The 19185-nt window shown below is 35.1% G+C and overlaps 1 protein-coding gene across 3 annotated transcripts in view; it reads right to left on the bottom strand.

The window, feature by feature from the left end:
• The window catches only part of LOC113232236 (anoctamin-6-like), a 32415-nt gene that overhangs the window by 3009 nt on the left and 10221 nt on the right, over nt 1-19185 (bottom strand). For 2 of the 3 annotated variants that reach the window (XM_026466900.1, XM_026466901.1), the window contains exons 4-10: nt 18588-18701; nt 17008-17107; nt 14133-14216; nt 12067-12170; nt 11655-11863; nt 10108-10198; nt 1540-1663 (exon numbers count right to left, since the gene is read on the bottom strand). In XM_026466900.1, coding sequence (XP_026322685.1) covers nt 1540-1663; nt 10108-10198; nt 11655-11863; nt 12067-12170; nt 14133-14216; nt 17008-17107; nt 18588-18701 — 826 coding nt within the window. The remainder of the gene's footprint in view (nt 1-1539; nt 1664-10107; nt 10199-11654; nt 11864-12066; nt 12171-14132; nt 14217-17007; nt 17108-18587; nt 18702-19185) is intronic. The other variant, XR_003310602.1, reaches the window with a different exon arrangement.

The following is a 19185-nucleotide window of genomic DNA, read 5'->3' as shown; positions in this document are numbered from 1 at the left end:
CGGTGTGGCTTGCTTTTTCACAAGAAGCTCTACTGATCCTAAATGTGAAATTAACTTTGTTACGTTTTCACACCAAAACTGCTGAACCAATTTTGATGAATTTTGGTATAGATATAGATGGTCATAGGGTACATTTTGTCACAGAAATAAATATTCAAGGGAGTGAACTAGGGGATTAAAGTTTGTATAGAGAATCAATAAACCTATGATAAAATGAGTACAGAGTACTAAAAAAACCGTCCTTAAGTGCAATTCATCCACTAGTTTGCCACCCTTAGATGTGGAATATTTTCTTCAAATTTAAATGGGACCACTTCTGAGGTACCATCTTTCCAACAAAAAAAGAATCATGAAAATCGGTTCGCAAGTTACCGCGTAACATACATACAAAAAAAACATATAGAGAATTGAGAACCTCTTTCTTTTTTTGAAGTCGATTAAAAATTAGTATACTACAGTACCAAGTAGGCTACTCAAAACAGGTACTTATTCTAAGCCATTGACTTACAAATAAATGGACGACGGGTCTAATTCAAAAACCACGAAAAAAATGTCCCAAGTCAACCTATTTAAACGTAGTGACATGTAAAGGAATATGAAAAAGCTAAAACGTTGAATTTAAATTGTAATGTCATCGCAGTGCTGTCTAATTTTGCTTGCTTCGCTGTCAGTCGAACAAATGAAGACTAAAGCGTGAATGACGCTCTGTATACGATTTTAACACCCTATAAGTTCGGACACTTTTTAGCGCGGACCCGACGTCCATATAATTGTAAGTCAATGTTCTAAGCAGACAAAGTGGCGGGCACCAGCTAGTTTAGGATGAACTAAAACCTCCGTGACAGCTGGTTTAACGGGCATCATTATCATTATTGTTACATTATCTCATTCTAATTTATAATGTAATAGAACGCAGCGTTACCGCTCAGGCATCGCAACAACGACGCAAAGCATAGTGTGGTATCGTTCTATGGGCGCATTCAAATTAGCCGCTGTCGGTCGCGCGGCAGTCGCGCTGAAATTTTTAGTGATGTTTTTATCTTAGTTACGATAGATTCTGACTTAGAAACGTTACTTTTACCTAGTTCTTGGGGCACATACTACCCATATAGGTATTAGAAATGACTCACCTGCCATGTTTTTTTCAGTTGTAGTTTTAGTTTCAAAATGTCAATTTATAAATTTTGTACTGAAATTTTCCCGAGCCTTTTTTTTCCAGTCGATTAGAATAAATGGCGGAACTGATGTCCCATATTGCAGGGTGTTGTTTTGCATTCTCTATAAATTCTTCGACACGATTTTTATCCATCGAAGTCAATTTGAAAAATCAACATGTATACCTCACTAACCGTGACCGCAACCAACACACACTAACAGCGGCTATATTATTATATATATTTTGAATGCACCCCAAGACGTGCAGCCAATAAATAGTTAATGAGCCAACTTTAAACACTGTTTGGTACCATTTAATAAATATAATTCCGCCACTCCGAGAATCATTAGTCCTTAAGTTCAATATTGGTGATAATAACTTACACTGAATACAAACACTAGCATGTCTATTGGCCACACAAAAATCTCTGCTAACGTCTTACGGGTTTCCCAAATACCCGTTACTTTAGATCTATATGCCCCTTTGTACTGAACAGTGTACTCCGGCCTGAAATTATTGTAAAATTTTTGTTAAAAATGATACGCTAAGGCGAGTTACAGGAAAAGAGAGAAAAGCAATAGTACATCAAATGTTTTGTAGTCTGTTTGAAGATGGAGTAAAATGACAGTTCATAACAATCGCAAAAGTGTGTGACGGTGTGTGACATCGTCATCCCACCTTTTTATCACCTTTCTCCGGTTCCTGGCCACTCGTATTTAAATTTAAATTTTGAATTGTACCAGTTCTTTTGCCTCGCATTCAGATTTAGTTTCGGTTCCCCGTTACTCCCTGCTCGATCGCGACAGCGTGCGGAGCTGTTAAAATTCAATCGCGTCTAATTTTGATTCCTTTACAACCTTTATCATGTATGTACCTATGAATACGTATCTGTAATTCAGTATATCTCGGTCTTTTTGGGGTGAGAGTCTACTTAATATCTTATTCATCAAGTTAGGAAGTGTAGTGTATTGTAATAATGTACCTGTTTTCTATATATACCTTTTATTGTTACAGCCTTAGAATAATAACGCATAGAAACCTAGTCCGCACACGCTAAGTGAGGCAAATTGAAGCGCGCCCAATGGGCCTACACGAGCGGGCGGGCCGTCAGTGCTCAAGGTCAACTTGCACCGCGAACGGATCAAGAATTTTAGCTAAAAATGACGAAATGTGCGGTAAATGAGTGTAAAAATACGTCAGACAAACATAAAATAGATACTAACATCACATTCCACAAGGAAGTAACGCGTTTCAATTTGTAGTTTTATATAAATATTCACTACTTACAACCGAAAATTAACCTACTACTAAAACTAGCCTACATGAATTTGATTTTTGCCTCACTTGTGACAGTTCGTTTGATATGAAACTATCATTCTATGCGTTATTATTCTAAGGTTACAGCCTTCTTTACCTTTTCTGCTCCTTAACCGACTTTAAACAAGTTTGTGGACCTGAAGTTTTCTGTTTTACTGCCGTGAAAAATTTTGGAAGAAACCAAGAAACTAAAAGAAGAAGACGACATACTGAAATATTTTAATTGTGAAAATTGTCATTAAATAAGTCATTGTAGTGCAGATCACTTACACACCCCGTATTTCAGACAAGAGACGACGGCCGTTACATTCAACTGGTTACAAATGTAATTGTTCCAAAGTTGGTGTACTGGTAGCACTATAGGCACAGTCGTATCAAACACGAAACTATCCAGAAACTCCTAAAGTTCGGTTATTCCAAGTACAGACGATATTGACTTACAACTTGTTTTGGGAGAATATCCCTACAAGTCACTACCACTTCTCAACATTATACACCACATAATTACGCAACTACATCTCATTGTAGTATTTGTGTGAAAAAAGCTGCCCTATCTACGAAATAAGCGTCCCTGCCCAAACAAAAAATGTCCACCACAAATGGCGGATTTAGTGTTGTACCATAATCATCGATAAGTCAATATCGACATGCAAATGTATGGCTTGAATGTTGAAACTGTTTTTTTTTGTTAAGTTTGTAATTTATATAGTTTACTGTAATCAAAGTATGATTAAAATGTTTAATTAAAGTAGATCAATATTCATTGTCATATGGGAACATCCAGGATGACAAATATAACATTTTGCATTTATAAATGCTCACATATTACTAAAAATAATATAAATCAGGAGATATCTATGCTTTGCCAATCTCAAGACTGATATTGGATTTTTTTTAAAAGGTTTCCAAATAGTGTAAGCTGTTTTGTATTTATGCATTGGTATAGAATTGGTATCAGTGATTTTGATTTAGGTGAATCTAACAGTTCCATTTAATTTTTGAAATAAATAAAATTAGTTATATAATTGTAATAACATTATCGGTAATCATATAATAGGTGAGTTTATTTGCCTAAAACATGGTACAACAGAAAATGTAGCAAGAGACAGTGTCAGTATAAATATGTTATATTACATAACCATATATTAAACTACCACAACATAATATGTTATAACATGTTATATAATGTTAGAGTTGTCAGTGGGGAAAAATCGGAAAATGTTTGTTGTTTAATTAAAATTAAATATAAAATTATTTACCAATGAATACGACGATGGAATTGCATTATCATGTAATCTAGTTATATTCAAAGTTCTATTAAAATTTGACTCTTCAAAATGGAGCGAACAAACGAAGGTGATATTTGATCCAATGTTTATGTTCGGCAATCCTATAGTTTCCAACCATTCTTTCTTTTATCGAGTACTTAGGTTTTCGCGATTGTCACAAATAGGAAATGAAACTATTTTTCCGGATTTAAATCGCGAATATTTGTTTTTTCAAACAAACCGACGTTTTGGCCCCTTTACAAGTCCCATGGTCACGGTTGACTGAGGTGGTACAGTCTTCAACCAGTTATGTCTAATATTGATGCAAACCACCCTATTTTTTCACTAAAGTTAAATAGTTATTAATTAAATACCTTATTTTTAATTTTACAAAGAAAACATTCCAATATACGCTACATTAAGTTTTACAAATTATTTTATTGAATGAATTTTTATTAAATTCAATTTATTATTAATTCATAATAGAAATTAGAATAAACTAAAATATATTAATCAGTACTGCAGTCGTATGTCTGATTGGGATTTTTCATTAGAGGAAATACTGGATCGCAAACTGGTGGTACGGAGAAACCATCTTCCCTGTTGATATTAGGATGTTTTTTTAATTTCAATGGCCTCTCGCAGCATCCTGGGTAGATAACGGAATTCTTTTGCAAGGACCTGGGGTTTGTCAAACTTCATTGAATATGTAGGTTTATCCATGACATGCTCGCAGACTGCAGACTTGTTTACGCCCCGGTGTTTGACATCAGCTATATGTTCTTTGACGCGGGTACAAATACTTCGCTTTGTTTGTCCAATACAAGAGACACAGCACAGCACTCAAAGTCAAGCTTGTAAACTCCTGCATCCTGTAAGGGGATGTTACATTTCACGGGTCTCAGGAACTGAGATAAGACAGACAGAATTCTTTCAAAAAACATTTCATCTTTCTTTTTTCATTGTAGTTAAACTTTAAAAATAAAAATAACAATAATGAAAAAATAAAAACCTCGAATTGAATTGTTTTAATAACAGATATCGATAATAAATAAAAATCTTCAAAATATACTAAAAAACAGGCAATCTAAAGTAACCAAAGCAAAATTCGTCAAGATTTATGAATAAACTACTTAAACGAGGCTAATTACATGAGATATTTGGGCAATTGTATGATTTATAGACAAAAAAACAACACATGCCGGTGTAATGCAACATTCGGTTGATTTCCGCCTTTTCTACTGCCGCACCCCTTAATACCGCAGCGACGCATTTTAATCAATACTTGATTGTTCTCATGTCAATATTTTTGTCCAAATTTATTACAATTCATGCGAATAGTTCAATAAAACATTTGGTCAAACATTAGTTTTGACATTTCATGTACTTCTAAAATGGTAAAATGTTGGCATTTAAGATGACGTTACGTATTTTCGATTCCCGTGTTTCTCTTTTAGCTTACGACGGCATACAGTAGTTAAACAAAGACAATAAAATGTTTATGTTTCCAACGTCTAAATGCATATTATACATATAACGTCTGATTTATATATGTCAATATTCTTCACTTAGTCAAATTTATTTTTGTCGTAATATTAATGCCAAAATTTATTTTTTAAATATTTATTCCTTAAGAATAATTCAAAAAAGATTGTAAACTCAACATAATTCAGTTATTTATTAAGAAATTTACTAAATTTCTTAATACCATGGAACAATTAAACAAACCTGAAATTACACACGAACTCAAAATTCGCGACGCAACTTTTGAAACCAGCCAAACTGCCGATGAAATTAAAAAATTCCACATCTTAATCTCTTCCCTCCTTTCTTCTTACCCCATTAGGAAGAATAAAATCAAATCGTATCTAACACACATCAAAAATAGACTATCCAGAATCGAAATTACAACTGAATCTTCTATAGATATCCTCGAAACTTACAAAACCATATGAGACGAACTTACTAATTTCGAAAACACATTCTTAAATCTAGAAAATCCTACTCCTCGATCAATATATAATTCATCTGAATCTCTCCAACGTAACCCGTCTCCCAACGCGAGCACATATTTTGAAACTCTAACACAGAAATTACTAACCGTATCAGACAACCGCCTCGGTAATGATATTAAACGATTCACTTACAAAGGAAACGGCTGTCCTAGAGAATTTATCAAAAACCTTGAAGAATTCGCTATAACAAGAAGTTTGACAGAAACGTATTTATTTAATCATATTTACGACATACTGATTGGTACAGCTTTAGATTGGTTTAGAGCTAAAAAAGACATTATAACTGATTGGAATACCTTTAAGACCTACTTAATAAACGACTTCGAAAGCACCGATTATGACTACAAATTAAAAAAATTATCGACTCACACAAAGATAAACCTAACGAACGTGTGATTATATATTTTTCCAGCATGGAATCATTGTATTTCAAATTACATGAACCATTATCCGAAAAGCAAAAAATTTATATTCTCCGTAGGAATTTATTGTCAGATTTTGGTAAACGTTTAAATCCCACCAACTTAAAATCTATAGAAGCATTACTCCAATCTTGTAAATGGATCGAAACATGCTATGAATAAGGTATTTAATTAATAACTATTGTAACTATAGTGACAAAATAGGGTGGTTTGCATTAATATTAGACATAACTGGTTGAAGACTGTACCACCTCAGTCAACCGTGACCATGGGACCTGTAAAGGGCCCGAAACGTCGGTTTGTTTGAAAAAACAAATATACGCGATTTAAATCCGGAAAAATAGTTTCATTTCCTATGTGTAACAATCGCGAAAACCTAAGAACTCGATATGCAATGAAGTCAGCAGTAATAACAAAAATTTCTAATCACAACCCAGCACATCATTTTGCCTCCTACGATCATTCCCATACTCTCACCCTATAAATACAGTATCATCGCAACCTCGTACTCGATTTACTTGTCCACGCTGTCGTAATAATAAACATTGCTTAACCAACTGTACAAACGCAGAAGTAGTATGTTTTCGCTGCGGCAAAAAAGGTTATACTTTTCCTAAACGCCCCAATTGTCATAAGATTTCAAAGAACTAACAAGCGAACGTAGAGAATCAAATAAAACTTCTAGGACTAACTGGCCTAACACAAATTTTCTTCAAACCATATACAATTTCTAAGTTCCTGCTTTCAAATAACTCTGACTCTGAACGCCCACACTTATAAACAAAAGTTAATCATTTGAATATAACAGGACTGTTAGATAGTGGGAGTGCTATCACAATCCTCAGAAATAATTTTTATACACAGCTATTTAAACACGGTTTCAATCAAAAAAATTCAAATTAGAATCAATCCATTAGAACCATTGACTTACAAATAAATGGACGACGGGTCTAATACAAAAACCACGAAAAAAATGTTCCAAGTCAACCTATTCGAAATTTAAATTGTAATGTCATCGCAGTATCGCGCTGTCAGTCGAACAAATGAAGACTAAAGCGGAGTTTGGCGCTCTGTATACGATTTTAGCGCCTTACAAGTGCGGACACTTTTTAGCGCGGACCCGACGTCCATATAATTGTAAGTCAATGATTAGAACCCATCGTACTATTCACGGTACTGTCGCTAATGGACAAACCATTGCCTCTATCGGTACAATTAAACTTTAAGTTTTATTTACAAAATCAATCGTTTCAATAATCGCCCATGTTATATCTAGTATCACCGAACCATTCATATTAGGTATAGACTTTTGGAAAACATTTAAACTAGCACCCGACATTCTTTCCAAAGTAACATTTCATAAAAATTCTGACAAACCAAGATTCTTAATCAACACTCACGACTTTCATTTTTTCATTTCACTTCAATATAGATAATCAAATCCAGCTATTCTTGTTAAAACGTATATGCATAAAAATTGATCTAGATACTAGTAAGCCAACTTTCCAAATAAGAAGAAAGAAGGCAATAACGGAAGTAGTAAATATTAGAACGTCATAACTTTCACAATACAGTCATTTTTTGCAAAACGTTATCTTCTGTCACAAACTATCGATAAAACTATCGACAACAACTACAAACTATTTAAAATTTTATGAAAACTGGCAACCTTACAAATGTCATTTTACTCCGTCTTCAAAAAAGACAGACTGTAGGTGTTTGCTATTAAATAATGGTCTTACTAAAAATATACAATACACCTAAGGATATTATCTAAAGAATGTGATAATTTCTTATAGTTCAGGAAATATTATTTGCACCGATTAATGTTCTCTTAGAACGTATTATTCTTTCTATTACAATACAGGGTAACCTATCACAAACTGGAATTTTTTTTCCGAAATAACATTTGTTCCAATTTTCATTACACCGAGAACCGATAACGAAACCGTTGTTCTTTCAGGATATGTTGGATATTTATCGCAAAGACACGATTAGGTTAGGTTAATATTATTGTTTAATATTAGAATATTAATATACAGGCTGTATATTTGAAAGTGAGACATATTCATACATGTCATAGTAACAACTTAACATAGACTAAAATAAAATTAGGATATGGGATAGAACAAAAAATAAATCAACAAATGTGTTTTGAAGTGTAGATAGGAATAAACCGATTCCCTTTACGCTTAATTTCGAGTGTAATGGGAGTGCTACCAAGCGAGCGCCGAGTGAGACAGCAACAATAACAATGATTTCACATTTACGTTTTAGGTTATGTTAATTGTTTTTTACTTGAACTATCATCGAAATGTTTTAGTAAGTAGTTATCATTTAATAAGAATTGAGGTTTTTGGCGTAGTTAAAAATGTGAAATCAAATTAATTACAATGATTGATTTTTTAGTTATTTACAGTTTATTTACACTTACGTGGTACGGAGCAAGTGTTCAAAATGTCCACCGTTTTCCACAGTGCATAGTCTAGCACGGCATAGTAAATTTTGTTTTAAATTGTACAACACAAACACATTTTGTCTCACAGTATAAAATGCTGAGATAATCCTCTCACGCAACGCTTCGACACTGTTCACCTCTTTCGCGTAAACTCCGATTTGGGAACATTTCAATAGCTTGCCTCACACTATCACCACTTATTGCGTAAAGTCGCACCATCTCAGTCAATTCCACGTTAGAATAAATACCCATTTTGCGGCGATCGGGCGAGCGGAAGGACAAATAATTTACGTGTCTTCGACAGTCTTCGTTAGATCAAGGTCGCGCGTGGACTGAAAAATTTCGCGTATGCGCCCGCGTCCCGTCCTCACCCCCGACCTGTGCTTTGCTTTTCGCCGCTGCGTCGGAGCAATAATAGTGATGTGCATAGATTTCGATAACTAATGTTGTGCTCAAGTAGTAGTCGATAAAAAAATAAAATAAAATATTTTTTGTAAAGTTTAAGTTCATTAGTTTATTATTTCTTTGGGTTGAGAATCAGGAATATAACGCACTCTATAAGTATGTCCCACTTTCAAATATACAGCCTGTATATTTACTCAAAATTACTTTCGTGCAAACGTTATTTCTGGAAAATGTCATTTCAGACTACTGACAGGTAACCGCTATACAGTAATCAAAATATTAACACTTCTTTTACTCAAAGCGTACATGGACTTAATGAATTTAAATCATTCGAGTCATGTATTAAATGCTTTTTCTGAATTCTAGTTTTGAATTATTTCCTTACTCATTAGGTCGTTCTTTTAAACTGTAGGCACTTCCCAAAATAACGACTGCCAATTCATTTCTTAGTAATTTACCAAATTTCCTTTTGCATAACGATTATCAAATTTAGAATTAAGTGCCAATGTGTAAGTGTTCAACTAGTTCTTTGCACTATACAGATGGCATGTGCGTTATCGAAACAGCTCACACTTTTGTCCTATTGTATTCTAAAGGTGAAGCGGTAAGACGACTCCGTGAATGTAATATTTCGTGTCAACTATACATGATAGTATGTGCTTTGTCCGATCATACAAAACCTTGAAAACAGGCAAAGTCAAATACCAAAACAAATTTATCTAAGAATAAAATATTTAACTTTGTACATAATTTTTGTAATATGGAGTTATTTTTCTTTAAGTACTACAAAGAACCTGCTATATTTTGGTTTTCAACTTAAGCCCCATAATTATTAAATTCACATTTATCCCAAAACTTGGAAATTGCCCAGCGGTTTAACGATACGCTTTAACGATGGGGTACATCCCACGTTTGTTAACATCGGATCTACGTCGATTTTTTTCAGCTTGTTATTTTTAATGTCATTAATTTTCTACGCGCTGACTTCGAGCCCCCCACACCTCACATCCTAAAGTCTAGGCTTGTTGAAATACCTCGCCTTAAATAGAACAATTTTCGTCATTACCTTACAATAGAATTTTTCAACGTATGTTTCAACTCCCAGAGCCAGCGATAAAAATTGTATTTTCTTCTCCATAACAAGAAAAATAAAAGTACTGAAACAATATTTTTTTTTATGTTATCAAGTGACAAGTTGAACAAATCGTGCACCTTGTGGTAAGCGACACGTTGGGATGTAGCCTCAGATGCGAGGTACTTTGTGCGATTTTTTTTAGAATAATAGTGGATGCGGATTTGGTCATTATAATTCTATATAGAATATAGTCAAAGTCAAAGATTATTTATTCCATAGGTAAAATAAATTTACACTTGAAAACGTCACATTTAAGCTACTGCTCGTTCACTACGCTGACCTCCCTGAGAAGAACGAGCAAGAAACTCTAGGGATGGCTCTTTTCAAATAAACTTAAATGCTATGGAATACACTTTGAATCAAATTTGTGTGGATTCTGGAGCCATGTCGTCTTTCCATATATCTTTATCTAACACGTAGTCTTCAATTTTATAATATGATTTTTCGATCAAAGTATTTTTAATGTAGTTTTTAAACTTAGGAAATGATAAACTTAATATACGGTCCGGAATCTTATTGTAAAAACGTATACAGTTCCCCATAAAAGAGTTGTTTACCTTGGTTAAACGAAATTGTGGTACCATGAGTTTGGATTTAGCTCTAAGGTTAATATTATTAAGGTTAATATATGTATATTTAATTCTATATATAGAATAGCCAAAAGATAATAATTTTACGTAATTTTAAGGTTTTAATGATGTCGTGGACCGGCTATGTTGAATGAAAAAATCGTAATTAATGTAAACGCAATCATTTTGTTTAAAAAACAAACCATTCGTTTTCTCCACCAAACACAGCCGAATTTTCGATCCCTGTCTGGCTAAATGGCACTTGTACATACTCATCACGCGCTTTGAGTGAGGCCTGCTCTCGATGACCTTGTTCCGCAAAAACTCGCCATCGATGAAATGGATGTCGGATGCCGACAATTAGTGGCAGTCTGCATGAATATGTCCGCAGGAGAGCTGATGGCCAATGGAGCACACTTGTTTGTCAAGGCAAATTTAGTGTAGAACGTCCTGCGGCGAGAGGGCCGTACGACCTGAGAAAGGTGGCCGTTGGCGGTTGGATGTGGCGGCACAAGACCGGGAGAGTTGGCGAGTTCAAGAGAAGGCATATGGAGCGATGGAATTGCATGATTTAATTCGGCCTTCCCCGTTCCATTATCGTGGGACCAGACGTAGGCTGGGGTTCCACGCCTATGTTGTGGATATTGCAAAGATTCGTTTCACTTGCACATTTATATGGCGAAAGGCAAAGGAGTGGAATTCCCTGCCTGCAGACTTGTACCCTGAACGTTATGGGTCTTTTCAAGGCAAGACGTCGACCTCATCGTCGCTTTCCACTAGGTGAGATGGATGTTAAATGCGTACTTGTTTACTTACAAAAAAATATCTCTTAATAGTTGGTGAAATGGCGCACAAGCGTTTCGTAAGCATATAATTACATTATCAACAACTAATACATAAATTACTAACCCCAAAAAGAAAAAGCTGGTAATAGAAAATAAAAAAGTCTCCAAAACGAAACTATAGTCCATATCCAACAGTTTTGAATAAGTACAGGGCATGCTTTAAAATCTTGACACGGCGGACAGGATGTCAGGCCATCTCTTTTCCAACCGAATGACTCCAAATCTTCCGATGGTTTCAAGAATTTGTCTGTGCATATTTGGTCTATGTCTTGTCTAAAACAGAATAAAACGTGCTTAAATCCACTATGTATCCTACCCATAACGAGCCTTCAAATTAGACTATGCGAAGTAGACGTGCGGACTGTGACGAGATCCGTGACCAGTAGTGGGTTGATTGATTGTTTGAATTGGTAAATACCTAATCGGAGCTATATAAATAGATTGATTCTTGTAATTGATTAAAAATAATTACTTACAAAATGTAATAAAAAAACCAAAGGCCGGAAATAGCTAATGAGAAAACAGTTAATATTGACAACATTCCCATGTAGAATTGGTAAAACGCAAAATACATTGCAATCTGAAACAAATATAGCAATATATGTGATTTAGTTAAAGAAACGTAACAATACAAAGTTAATTGTAATATATTTTAACAACACGCCGCAATATACCATTTTAAGATCAACAAGGACTCTCTATTTCGATACCTCCAATGAACACTCCACCAACTTAATCTTTGGACTTGTTCTGTTTTTATTTTGTTTTTTGTTTTTTATTTTTTTTTTGTCACAATGTTAGTTTTTTTTTCGAATTTTGTTTATTTATCTCAAAATTCAGGGAGCGTAATCTTAGAAATATGGCTGTAATCATTAATACAAAGATCGAACACTCAGAAAAAATTCCTTCGATCCGGTCGGATTCGAACCGACGTCTTCTTGCATACCGTGCCAGACGCTATACCAACTAAGCCACGGAACGAACCAACGGACCTAACGAATTTTTCTATGTGCTTGCGTCGTGTCTGTTGTAATGGGTCGTAGACGAGAAAACAAATTATTGTATTTCGCGACAGTAATGCTCGAGGAATGCTCAAATCTGAATGACCACTTTCCGTACATCAACTAGGGTTTTTATATAAACAAAACACATCAGAAAGTCATCAATTAACAATTAACAAGGAATCTAGTCATTGCATCACAAACTGCATCATTTTCTAGAATCTTCGGAATTTATCATTTAAATAACAATTAAATAGCTATAATGTGGTTTGAGGCACATTACACTGTGTATTTGGTTTTTCACCGACTTTTTATTCGTAGCGCCATCTATAAGAAATCTATGAAAGATTTATCACCCAGTTAGTACCTTTACAGCTACCAGTCCTTTATTTACACTTTATTTACTTACAACAAACTAGTGGAGTAATTTCACAAAAAAATATTGAATATCAATTCAATAAAAATTTAAATATGGCTGTTTAGAAAATCATTTTCAAGACAGTTTGTGTAATAAGATCAAGACGCGAACACGTTAGAAACAAAGGGCGTTTAATACAGTTACACTTTTAAAAATTAAAAATACTCTATACTAATCTACGAGTATAATGGAATTTAAATATCTAAAACACATAAATTTTTCTTCAAGCAACAGCAACATCCAATTTGACATGAAATTGACACAGTTGTCCGAAATATGAGTTGTGTTAAAGTTACTCGAAATATAATGTTTAGTAATAATAATAATAATAAAATAAAATAAATCAATTTAACGTGAATGCTTTTCGCTTCGATATTTTAGGGAATTTAATTTCAAAAATCATAGTAAGAAATTTAAACATTTCAGTAAAAATTTATTGTCGATAAACATCAGTCTTCGTAAATGAACATCACTATATTTGAGTCTAGAAATTACTACGGAGACAAAAAGAAAACATTGAATAATAATAGAAATAGTAACTAAAAATGCAAATAACCGGTGGAATGTTATCTCACTGGTTTTAAAATTTTTGTTTTCACTCCAATTTTTACAAGGTGTATCGCAACAACTTGGCATTTTCACGTTTTACGAGAGATCTTGTATCTACAACGATCGCCATGTCACTGTGGCCAAATTGGTAGGCGTGTCATATATGGTATGGCATGATATGGCCAAAATGGCCATATCGAGACGACACGAACCACGCCATAGTATATCTCCCCTTTTATTCTATATCTATGCCCCTGAATGCGCTACAGTTGCGAATTTGTGGCCTTAGAGAGGGCAAGGATTTAAGTGATCTTTATAAATTTGCAAAAGCTGCTGCTTTTGCAAATTTAAAAAATCTTAACAAAAACGAATTCAATGAACCGGAATCACTAGACCACTACTGAGGTCTTTAAAAAAAAAAATTTGAATCGGTTCACAAATGTCCGAATAACCGCGAAACGTGCACACAAAAAAAAAAACATGTTCGAATAGAGAACGTCCTTCGCTTTTTTTGAAGTCTGTTAAAAATATGAAAAAAAAAAGCCTAAACCATAACAATTGCATTTTTACATACCTTGGGCCCAAAATACTCGTTTAAAACATTAATAGGCTGTAAACGGAACAGTTGGTTGTAATTTGCCCATTTGTAAAATAACACCTGAAACATAAGAATTTAATTACATGCACATTAAATAATGCTCGGCATTTCTCTACGAAATCGAATCAGAAATGAGGAGATCCGTAAAAGAACGAATATCACCGACATAGCTCAAAGAATTAGCAAGTTGCAAGTGGCAGTGGGCAGCCGTTGGGGCAGAAACATTTTCGAATGGAGAACAGGAGGTCTACTCTCTTTCTTGAAAACGAAATTTTGTTAACGAACGATATTTAAACGAAGTTTCGTCAATAACTTTACTCTAATTCTTTTTCGGTCGGGCCCAAGAGCTTCGTTGTCATTTACAATTTTCGTGCACGATTGGAATGAATGATATTGTGTAGGCCGTTTTTGATGTCAACTACGATAAATTACAGTTTTTACTTTAACTTAAAATTAATATAATTGTTTTGTTTTATTTTAAAATTTTACATTTAATATGTGGTTCATTAAGCATTTATTGTGATATTCATGCAGAAAATATAAAGAAACAAATAACAATATATTTTTGACGTAATTAGTCGAGACGCTAAAAAATAGTCATTGTTATCCAAATTATAGGTGGCAAAAGTATGACAACCAAAAATTTCCGCATGGCTATATTCTATAAATTGTGTTTTTTGTGAACTTATGGTACATACTATTTACAAATAAATATGAAAATGAAGGCATTTGAAGCTCTTGGCGAGATTTCTCGTAATCGTTATCTCCTAAAAAGCAGATTTTATTTAATCAACTTGCACAGTCTTTACTTCCTTGGGTAGAACTTTATTTTGTATAAATGTTTTCCGAAATTTTCACTGACACTCTTATTCTTCGGCCAGCATGCTGAGCTTGAGCTGAAGAAACAGTTAATTCTGAGGCAACCTTCTTTCAGCTTGGAGTTCATTTTCTCCCAACAATCGTGAGCTCGTTTCCATAACGTCTTTCTTTTGATAAGGGCACTATTTCTTGGCACTACTTTTCAAATAGAAATGTGAAATATGATATGCAATAATAAATTGCCGATTGAGTCTGTAATTTCCTTTAATTTAACAAAATTCATATTCAAGAAAATCAAAAGGTAGTTTTTAGTTTCGTCAATTCGACATTATAATTCCGAAGAATTATCTGTCAAAAACAAATTTTCGTTCGGATGTTCATGAATTAGAATTGAAATTGTAAGGTAACAAAAAACTAAACGTCTAACAATTTTTGTACGAACGAATTTTCGCATTGAAATGGAATTGTGGTAAGAAATAAGCGAAACATCGATCGAAATTTCGTTTTTCGTTGATAAAGAGTAGACCTCCAGGAATCGGAAGGCCTTCAGTGGGACAGCACCCTACTAGATGGACGGATGACCTGCTAAAGACAACGTATAACCGATGAATGCACGTCGCGTCCGATCGGCTAGTCTGGAAATATTTGGGTAAGGCCTATGTTCAGCAGTGGACGTCTTTCGGCAGATATGATGATGATGATATTAAATAAATAAATAAAAATCGTTCATTTTCAAATTAATTAACCCATATATGTTAGTAAAAGCAATACTTGTAAAATAGTCCAAACTGTAGAAATGTAACAATTTACAGACCTACCGCTTAACAGAGTCGGTTCCTGAGGTAGCTACGCGGTGCGGGAGACGTGACAGTTTAGGTTATGTCGCGGTGCACACCGGATAATATCAGCAAGGTTTTTCTGACGTATTATAATACCTAGCTATCGTCGGCTCAGAGCCGGGCCACACGATGCGCGACGGCGCCGCAGCGTTATTACGACCGACGTCGTGTCGCAGCGATGGGCGATGACGGAAAAATGTTGGACAAACAGTGGTGTACGGTCTGTTAATAAAAACCATCGAGTATATAACCAGAAATAGTGACGAAATAAGGGCCATATATTCCTGGTAACACATTAGCGATACAGCTCTTAGAAATATCGACTCCCGTTTGCACTGAAATATAGACAGGCCAACTACTGACCTGTGCGTACGTCTCCGTATATTCCAAAAAATATTCTGTATTTATTGTAATAAAGATAATATCACTAACAATGCCATGCTGTTCTATTCGGTGGTGTGGGAAAAACAGCAAAACATCTAATTACAAAACAAACGGAATCACATTTCATCGGAAATTAAATATCAAATACGTAATTTTGCAATTTTCGTCCTTTATAGCAAAGCTCAAGTTAACTGGTCGATTTGAAGTGATACAGTTGACGACACCCATTGACGACACCCGTCAGTTGTTTCGAATTCGGGCTGGCCAATCGGAGCGCAGTTGTCACAGTAATGATATGGCAGAATAGTTTTCAAACGAATTAAATAACATATCGTCTCTATTTCTGGTTATATATTCGATGATAAAAATGTATCGGAAGAGACGTGTGTTGTTGCTCTCATTGATCCCATATAATTTTCCTTTCTTGAATTAAACAAATCAAGTAGTACGTGCATGTCAATATTTTCTTCACTTATTTTTTTCCGACTAAAAAGAAACAAAAAATACGTAAAAGTGAACAAAACAAGCAAGCGTATGACCATCGTTCGACCGCAAAACAAGTGACAACGACGGAGCGGTGCCACTCCGGCGACGCAACGCGTGCTCCACGCCTCGTCTCACTGGTTGCAATTCCGGTGCGCGTGCGGCGCGGCCCGCAGCGCTACGTGTGGCATACCATGGATATTTCTATGTAGGACACCGCCGCAATGCATCGTTAGGAACCGCACGCGTGCCGCTCGCAGGAAACTCGCGAACCACGTACACACTATGATTTTTTAAAAGAACATACCACGGTTACGGTTACTTACTTGTCGGCCATTAAGTTGAGAAACGGGTTGCTCTGACGTAAAGAAATATGGCCCATCGTGTAAAGCGTACCCGTCAATGACTATTTTATGGTTTAATAACCTGTAACATACACCCCAACGAGTTTTTAGTCGTTTTTTTATTATACAAAAAGCATCGAGTATATACCTAGAAATAAAGACGAAATAAGATCCATCCATCCCTAGCAACTCATGAGGTAAAGGGCCTTGTATAACTTTTAAATATCAACTCTCGTTTGTACTGAAATCACAAATTCGAAAGCTGAAATAGTACAGCGCCAACAACTGACCTGCGCGTACGTCTCCGTATATTCCAAAAGTATTCTGTATTTATTATGATTGCTGGATTTTATATTTTCTTTTTTTATGTATTGGACATTTATCTTAGCACTAGCTAAAGGGCTTCCATTCCTTTGTATCCTCCATCCTTCTCCAACATGCGCACTTTGCTGCTGTCGTCTCTGTCACCGGCCAATGAGTTGGCAACAAAAAAAGACCATAGTCTACCCTGTGACACTGAACTGTGTGCATCATAAAAATGGCTAATTAGCGCGATTGTGGTTTTTAATAGTTTATTTTGTGCGCAATACACTGTTCTATGCTCAGTAGTGAACCTGAGGATTTTTCCTCCTGTGGCGGCCGAATCCAGGCGGAATTGCTGCCAGCGCAACGAAAGAAAAGGTGAGTGTGCATGTTCCCATCATTTTGCCTGTTCTTCGACCTACTGCTATATACTTGTTCCAGTCCTTAAAGGAAGCTACTTGCAAGTGCAGTTACTTGTAGTAAAAGTACCTTTTAATGTAATTAAAAAATCGCAAGAAATATAGTCCACTACTTATCGGTATTATACATCTTCATTTCGCACCACCAGTAATAAAGATAATATCTCTAACAATGGGGGCTCCCATTCGGTGGTGTGGGAAAAACAGCAAAACATCTAATTACAAAACAAACGGAATCACATTTCATCGGTAATTAAATATTACATCCAGTATATAACCAGAAATAGAACGAAATGTCATTAAATTTGTTGGAAAACTATTCTGCCATATCATGACGGTGACAACTGCGCTCCGATTGGCCAGCCCGAATTCGAAACAAATGACGAGTGTCGTCAATTGTTTCACTTGATAACGACCAATTTAACTTGAGCTTTGCTATAATGGACTAAAATGTATAAGTTATGTGATTCCGTTTGTTTTATAATTAGATGTTTTGCTGTTTTTCCCACATCACCGAATAGAACAGCACGGCATTGTAAGAGATATTATCTTTATTACAATAAATACAGAATATTTTTGGAATTTACGGAGACGTACACACAGGTCAGTTGTTGACGCTGTACTATTTCAACTGTTCTTATTTGTGATTTCAGTGCAAATTAGACTTGATATATAAAAGTGATTTTTCGGCCCGTTTGCCTTATGAGATGCCAGGGATGGATGGCTCTTATTTCGTCTCCGTTTCTGGTTATAATACTCGGTGATGATGATAGAACCATCCATAGCTAAAAAGATCTCATAGAAAATTTTGTCCAGATTATTTTCTAATTTTTTTATTACCTGTGAAATCCATAGTTCTTATCGCCTTCTCCAAAAGGTTGGTGTTTGATTAGCATGTACGTAATATAGCTACGGTCACGGTTTGATAAACGTAGGGGTTTCAAGTAACGCTTCCTGGAAAAAAAATCAATTAACAAAATCCGGAATGAAACTTATTGAATAAATATGTAAGTCTGTTCCAAAAGTATTCGACCTTCGTCCGTTATTCCGCTATTAATAGTAATCCGGCTCATGGTATCATTCAAAGTAATCTCCATTCGACTGAACAACACGCTCCCAACGGTGCTTCCACATCCCGAATCATTAGAACAGTCGTCAGTGTCATTTAATTAGTTTTGAAAAGTATTAAGCCATAAGCCATATTATTACTGTGACAATTGCGATTGAAACAACTGACGGGTGCTATCAATTCAACTGAGTATTACGCGAGACCGCTGCGCGCCACTATTCAACTCCATTATCTCTATTATATCTATACTATAAAACTCAATTGTTTCACTTCAAATCGACCAGTTAACTTGAGCTTTGCTATAATGGACGAAAATTGCAAATTTACACGGTATGTATGACTGTGAACTGGCAATCGGTACTATCTCAG

This window comes from Hyposmocoma kahamanoa, unplaced genomic scaffold, assembly GCF_003589595.1.
Source record: "Hyposmocoma kahamanoa isolate Upper Pololo Valley unplaced genomic scaffold, ASM358959v1 67, whole genome shotgun sequence".
Lineage (NCBI taxonomy): Eukaryota > Metazoa > Arthropoda > Insecta > Lepidoptera > Cosmopterigidae > Hyposmocoma > Hyposmocoma kahamanoa.
This window is presented reverse-complemented; position numbering and strand designations above follow the sequence as displayed.